This window comes from Apus apus, chromosome 5 (assembly GCF_020740795.1).
Source record: "Apus apus isolate bApuApu2 chromosome 5, bApuApu2.pri.cur, whole genome shotgun sequence".
NCBI lineage: Eukaryota > Metazoa > Chordata > Aves > Apodiformes > Apodidae > Apus > Apus apus.
The window spans coordinates 8,116,998-8,124,446 of NC_067286.1; the positions used below are offsets into that span (position 1 = coordinate 8,116,998).

General features: G+C 42.3%; 1 protein-coding gene across 2 annotated transcripts in view; it reads right to left on the bottom strand.

Annotated features, from left to right (window-relative positions):
* Nucleotides 1-6,872, bottom strand: part of CSTF3 (cleavage stimulation factor subunit 3) — a 49,408-nt gene extending 42,536 nt beyond the window's left edge. For both annotated transcript variants that reach the window (XM_051620594.1, XM_051620593.1), the window contains exon 1: nucleotides 6,648-6,872. In XM_051620594.1, coding sequence (XP_051476554.1) covers nucleotides 6,648-6,677 — 30 coding nt within the window. In that variant the 5' untranslated portion in view covers nucleotides 6,678-6,872. The remainder of the gene's footprint in view (nucleotides 1-6,647) is intronic.
* Between the last annotated feature and the right edge of the window lie 577 nt (nucleotides 6,873-7,449).

Here is a 7,449-nt window from a genome sequence, read left to right on the forward strand (position 1 = left end):
TTCAAACCTGTCAGCTCAAAAGTAGCAAAATTTTAAATTTCTATATGAATGTTTTTACATTCCAAGCCTATCAAAATTCTAACTCTGTAATACTGCAATTTGCAGATACAGGCTTCAGATGCAAAACACAGTATGAAATGAACTAGTGGTTTTATATCTTCCGAAATGACATTCATAAACATATTTCAGCTTACAGAAAACAGCACTGAAATTGAAATTTCCAAAGCCTAAAGACTATTTATGTCGTTTCTACAGATGACCTAAAGCTGAAATGTTGTTTATTCAATAAAGCACTAATTCAAATTCGTGCACAGCAGTGATAAGCACTGCTTCTCAATGTATTCCATCTCAGTGAAATCCACTTGTCTCAAATATTCAATCAAGCATATATCGCATATATAATCTGCATCCAATTAGACAGAAATGCCTATCAGGAGTACTATTAATGCCAGCTACAACTGAAAAAAGACCTTCCCACAAAAACTACTGAAGCATTTGTGAAAGCACAGCAGTCTGCACTGTAAGTAATGACATTCAAAGAGGAAAAAGTAGAACGAGCCACTGAAACACACCTCAACAACTGTAACAGTAGTTCAGTTGTAATCTCTCAAACCTTTTCACATGATGCACAAAACTCAGCTGACAATGTGGTGAAAACACAAATTCCCAGAATTTGGTTAGGATCTATGCAGATGAAGGGGCTTGACCTACCTCAGCTATAGCCAGAAAGACATTTGATCCCATTTTTGAAGACTGCACATTATCTGTACTCTGTGCTTAGGTCTGCCAATATCACAGTTCAAGGGGATGTGGCTTTTGATTACATTACTTGTAATTGTATTGCTTGCACAACAGCCAACATCCAACACTGTGCACACTTAGTTCTGCCATGATCTTCACCCTAAAAAGCATCTTCAGTCCCTCCCTCTGATTTACAGAGGCACTTGAATTAATCTCACCCTGTAACAAGCCAAGTTAAATAAGAAACAAGAAAGTTAAATAAGCAGAAAAACAATCCTATTAGAGAAGTGATTAACTTTCTAGTGGTTCAACTCCTTGATTTCAGGATCAGATGTGATGCAGAGTAAAGGATACAAAACTATACAAGCCTTTCGCAGTCCCAATTTAGATCAGCTGAAACTATGATAGAACTGCACCTAATCAGACAGACAGTGGCTTCTAACTTTTCTTAACTGCCTGAAAAAAAAACCCACACGGCAAAGAATTGTTGCACACAAACTGGAAAAGTACTTTTTTCCTCTGCTTTTGATAACTGTGTTCAGTATACCTCCCACATAACTAGGAGGCTCCCATCCCACACACAACCCTCTGAGAGTCACAGAATTATTTTAGTACCTAAGGTTCCATGTACTCAAGCATCTGGATTATTACCATCTAGTCTGCTTCACAGCTTCCCTTTTATTATTTATATACTGATAAATAGCAATGGACTTTTCCTTTCACAGATAGTAAGTGTAAAATTATCTTTATAATCAAAGTTTCCAAAATCTAAAAAAGACCTAAAAATTAGTTATCCAATGGGACACCTAGGAACACCTTCCTACAAAATCCATCAGCTGTACAAAACCCAACCTGAATTCATAAAGGATGCCCGAGGAAACAAGAACAGAGGAAACAAAGCTGACTCACAGTATTTCCTAGGAGATTTTTGTCAATCACATTCAAGAAAAGAATCTTGGTTTATACTTTACAGCTAAAAGCAAGTTAACAATTTTCCCAAGCCTTAAAGAATGAACCTTGACTCCAAAATGTGTAAGAGAATACTTAACCAAACACCTCTTTCAAATATTCGCAACACCAAATGCAACCAATTGCTTAAAGTATCCTCCTGTTTCCACAAAAGAATCTTCTATGATGAAAAGGAAATTTATTTTTAACAGCTGTTCCACCTGTTTAGTGGCCATCTTAAGATGCCTTAAAAACTAACACTAATCACAAAACTAGAATCTCTACAAACAAGACACATAGGCCAATGCACATGAAAGGATGGGAATTTTAATGGCTTGTTCCATCAGACTGGTTCAACATCCAAAAGGAGTTTTATGTCCATTTAGAAGTTTCGGCTGGCTATTGCACAGCTTAGCATAGCTTGGATTGTAACAGATCCAATTAATATAATTTTGGATACATTAATACGCAACTTAACAAGCACTGTTATTTGTACAGTTGAAGTTTAGTTATTGCTGCATGTGCACAGAATTTTAAATTCTTCAGTAACAAATCCCTTTACTATACTATAGTTACAATTTACCAAACCTTGAAATTTCTTAAATCTGTTTTTAATGCCTTTCATTCTTCTAATCTACCAGTAAAGCCAACTATAACAATCTTGAAAAAAATTTCGTCCTTTAAGACTGGGTCACTATTAACAGACGTAACCCAAAATATAAATCTTAAATAATTTTAAAATTATACTTTTGCAAATACTGCCCCCACAACATAATCTAGGCTGTTTTATATCTCTGAACAAATCAGGAGGTTTAGATTAGCAATGGCTACTATTCTTTCCTCATGAGAATATTTTCCAAACATTAACGTTTAGAGAGACACATTTTCCACTTTAACTTCTTGGTATACCTGGAATTTACTGACCCTGGAAATGAAGCTAAAATGCAGAGATTGTATACAATTGTGTCAAAACTGGGAAAAAAATGCTGCATTACCAACTCAAAGTCTTCCTCCACCTTGTGTTGATTCTGTTTAAAACCTATTCCTACAGTAAATGTAAACAGTAATAGTAAACCCAGTTTTGCCATATATTATATACAACAACATGCTCTTAGAGGAGTTTCTTTCAAATGGCTCCTCCTGAGATAAAAAACCCACACAATCCTGCAAGAATAAACTTCTGCTTCCAGTACTGTGTTCAATTACATCTATTTTAAACATATTAAGTTAAGTTAACTACAATAAGATTTACTATTTCATTCAGAATTCAGAAACTTACATGATGTACTATATCAGAGACAAGGCATGAATGAGAGGAAGGAGTCAGGAACGGACAGAAGTACCAGTAAGAAAATGGACTAGAATGTTTTAGAGGTCTTTTCTATAGTGAGACAATACAGACATCCTTTTTTCCACAACTCAGTCTTGGACCAGGCTCATGCTCATGTGAAATAGTATGCATCACAGACTAGGGTACATATTTTAGAAACAGTTACTGGAAGCATGAAATGCATGTTCTAGCCTTAAAAGATTAGAAGCAACTAATGCAGAGGTAAAGGAAATATTGCTTTAGTCTTCAGATGAAATTGATGGCTGGGTAGTATGTATTTATTAAATGGATAAGAACAGGGGTTCTGTCATGTTAAAAATGGGCCGAGTGCACAATGAATTTAGGTGGTGTTAGAGAGTACAGGAAAAAAACACCACCATTGAAATGAAACTAGATGTGTACATTACAGTCCAGAAAAACGTAAAGACATACATAAGTACAAGCATGAACTCTTTCTAACCTCAAGACATGAGCAGATTGGGGAGAGCTCGTCAGGGAATTTTCTGGCAAACAGTGCCAGATGCAGCCTTTCATTCTACAAATGTGGATTTCTATTATATAGACAGAGCCAAGTGTTTGGTATTCTAAAAACCAACCTTGGAAATTCTGGTTTGTTAAACATCATGTAGCCCTTGCCAGGAGTCTGGTAGAGACCTAACAGATTTTCAGTCCTGAGATCACTGAACTGGTTCTGCAGAAATTAATTTGAGTCCAACATAGTTAACACAATTCAAGAATTTAAAATATACTGCCACAGCAGTGACTACATCACATTTCTTCGCTCTCCTGCTCCAGTCGGTTCTACAGTAATGACGCAAGAAGACAACCTACATAATAGCCTAGGTTCCTGATCTACCACACAGTAAAGCAGCCTAAAAATGCCTGGAGCTAAAATGAGCCTAAATGCAGTGAATGAGGCCACATTTCAGTTGAGCTGCATCTGATACAATGAAGCTGCCTAAACCCCAGCTGGGTCCTATACCTTACAATGCCTTTACTTTCCCACCCTCCTTACATCCAACAGCTGTTCTTCCTTCCCACACTGCCACAACATCATACTTGCTGAAGACAGCATGGTAATGTTATTCACCTGATGGTTTTGGAAGTTTCCTCCAAGATCTGGGCAGCAAGATTCAGACACCTCTGTGTCAGTGAGTCAGAACTACCAATTCTGATTTGTCAAAGATCTGTAACAACTGTATCATACACTATCACGTGTACATCGTATGCACAACATAGATGAAAATTAACTGTGCAGTCACCCTCTTACACTGATCTAACTATGTGACTGTCAATGAAAATGGCACCTAAAAAGCTGAGAAGCTGGTCATGGAAGCCACAGATGAAACCTGAAACAGGAAAGCCAGGTGCAAGCCAATCTCTGCCCAGCTTCAGCTTCCTACAAAAAGGAACATTTAATACCGTAAGAATATTCTGCATGTAAAGTCAGAGCCCTTCAGACAGCCCTAGGTTACAACCTACAGCAGATGTAGTGTGGGGAAGGGAACAAGGCACAACTGCCCCAGGCACACTGCTTGGTTTTTCCTCTTGCCACAGACACAGTGAATTTAGGTCTATCAAGCTCTACAGGATCACAGCTAGACTGGCATCAGTGCTTACTTCAGGTACACCTGCCTCACTACACAGCTGGATGAGTGACAGCCTAGAGTGTGGAAAGCTTCGTAGTAGTATTGATAAAGACACTGATACAAAAATATGACCTATTTTAACATCAGGAGTAAGAAACAGAAGTCTGCCAGGGTAAGAAAAAAAAAACCAACAACAAAAAACCAAGAGGACAACTTAGTGAAACTGAAGAAAATTTGATGGAAGGGACATAAAAAACCAAAACAAAATTAGAGACTTCTAGAAACCAGAATTCAGAGGCCTTCAGAAAGAGGATGGAGTAAAGTAAAAAATAATTTAACCCAAGCTATAGGAGACCTGGCATTTTTAAAATTTGTGTTTAAAGTTTACCTAATGTGAATACAGTAATCACAATGGGTAAAGAGGATGAACCTGGATATGGATCGAAAACACAAAATTAGGCTGTAAATTATGATCTGCAGTTTTTCGAATGCTAAAATCCTCTGTGATAGGACATCACAACATTAAAGCTGTTAGCTTCCAAAACAGCTTTTACTTCAGTATGCATACATTCAGTCTTTTGCACATTATCTCTTGCAAAAGAAAATACAACCTTATGTCAGTATTGTTTAAGTTAAACAGTAACATATTACAAGCTACAGAAACACACAACTTTAACCAGTTTAATGATGCAATTAAACATCAATGCCTTTTTTTTTAAAAATATCTTGGAGTGGGTAAGCTCAAATGTGAAACATATTACACATAAGTATTAACAACATTTTATGGCTGCATATTTTTACTTCTTTATAGCCATCTACCTTGTGATAGAAGTAAACCATTCTGAAGAATCTCTTGCTTAAACATACTACAATTATACTTGATCAGCTTTAAGCATACAGGCTGGTAATTCAGAAGATATTTTCCTAATGAGACAGAAACTGGGTATTTTACATTCTGTGCACTTGTCTTTCCTACTCCTCCCCCCAAATTTGTGATCTTACACCATCCTTTCAGAGTACAGGTCCAGACACACAGAAACATAACCTGTTTTGTAAAGAGACTCACATTTTACAAAGAAAAGCTTCTTACAAGAGCACTAACTCATCACCTTAATGTATTTTTGTAGCCTACACTGGGCACTAAGGCATGCCCACAGTTTTATCAATCACTCCCTTCAGTAAGGAACTTCCATCCTTACCCCTCCAATTAATACAGATTTTAAACACAGTGCTATTAAAAAGACCTTTTAGAGAAATTCTGCCAGTAAGTAGGATAAATACATATTGTAGTGTACACAAAATAAACCCAAGCCAAAAATCAACTGAAAGAGTAGTTATTTCCCCCACAAAAGAAAAAATGCTGTTCCATAAGTAAGATTCTTTATTAAAGACACTGTCTCTAATTTAAAGGTGTTTTAATAAAACCTTATTCTGGAAGGAAAGGGTACTGTTCAAGAGGCACACAGACTTTTACCTTAAGTGCTTATGCTCAACAAACGCTCACTTTACAAAACACTGCAAACGTATCAGTGTAAACAGCTTATCCGGGTTTCAATTCTCTTTCGGAGTGCGTGTACTCAATGACCATGAACACATGAGATCAGGAAAACGAGGCTCACTGGACTGCCTACTGTCCACCTCGGCCTGAACTTAGAAGTTTGCTTACCAGGAACCAGAAGACCGAGAAAGACACGGTTTTCAAAGCATTACCGGTTTTACCGAGGGCGGACACTGGGAGCGGCTCCGAGCACTCCCTTCCCCCAGCGCAACGCTTGGCTGGCGGCAGAAACGCGAGTTCCTCAAAATGGGTGTGTGCGGCGGGGGAGGGGAAGGGAGCCCTGGGCCGCCAGCGCCGCCGAGGAGCCCGGCAGGGCTCGCAGGCCTGGGGAGGAGGCAACGGCCGGGCTCCCCTCAGCGCCCGGGCCCGGCGACGGCAGCTCCCGGCGGCCGTTCAGCCCCGCCGCGGCCTGCCCAGCGCAGCGCGGCCCCCGCTGCTCCCCTCAGGCAGCGGCCTGCAACCTCACCCTCCTCCCGCTCACCTGCTCGCCGGTAGCTCCCTCTCCGGACATGGCGTGTTAAAACAGGGCTGGGGCTCAGGGCTCCCCCACCCCGAACCGATTAAAAACCCCTTTAAAAAGCACCCGGCGCTGCTGCCGCCGCCACCGCCGCCGCCCCGGGGCCCGGCAGCTCCAGCGATGGCACCAACGGCCGCGGCTCCGGCAGCGCCTGCACCAAAATGGCGGCGCGGCCTCCCGCGGGGCGGGGCGGGGCGGGGCGCGCGGGGGGCGCTGGGAAGGGCCGGGCCCAGCGCGGGGAAGTGCGTCACGGCGGCGGGCCCGGGGCGGGCTGCGGCCTTGCCTGGCCTTCCCTTCCCTTCCCTTCCCCTTCCCCCTCTCCTTTCTCGTTTCCTTTCCCCTTCCCCTTCCCCCTGCAGGGGGAAGCTCCGGGGGCCGCCCGGAGGACTGCTCAGTAGGGCCCTGAAGGCCGCGGCAGGCGTGCTCATGGCGCCCGTCAGGGGTGGCCCGGCGGGGCGTTTTCTCCCGTCGCGCGGCCCCTGCGGAGCCGTTTGGTGTTGGCGCTCTGAAGGGCGGCGGGCAGAAGGCATGAGGTGGTGGTGGTGGCTTCCAGCCCTGGCCTTGCGGGCTCGTCGTGGGCCGCTCCGTTCAGGAAGCGTTGCCTCCCGAGCGGTCGGTCACTTCTTGCAGCACCCCGGCGGGCTGCCCTCGGTGAGGTAATGTCAGCGACGTCTGCTAGCAGTAGGGCTGTCCCTTGCATCTCACGAGAGCTCTAGGTGATCCAGGCAAGTTCAAAAGACAAGCTAGGTGTCATAATCTCAAAAGC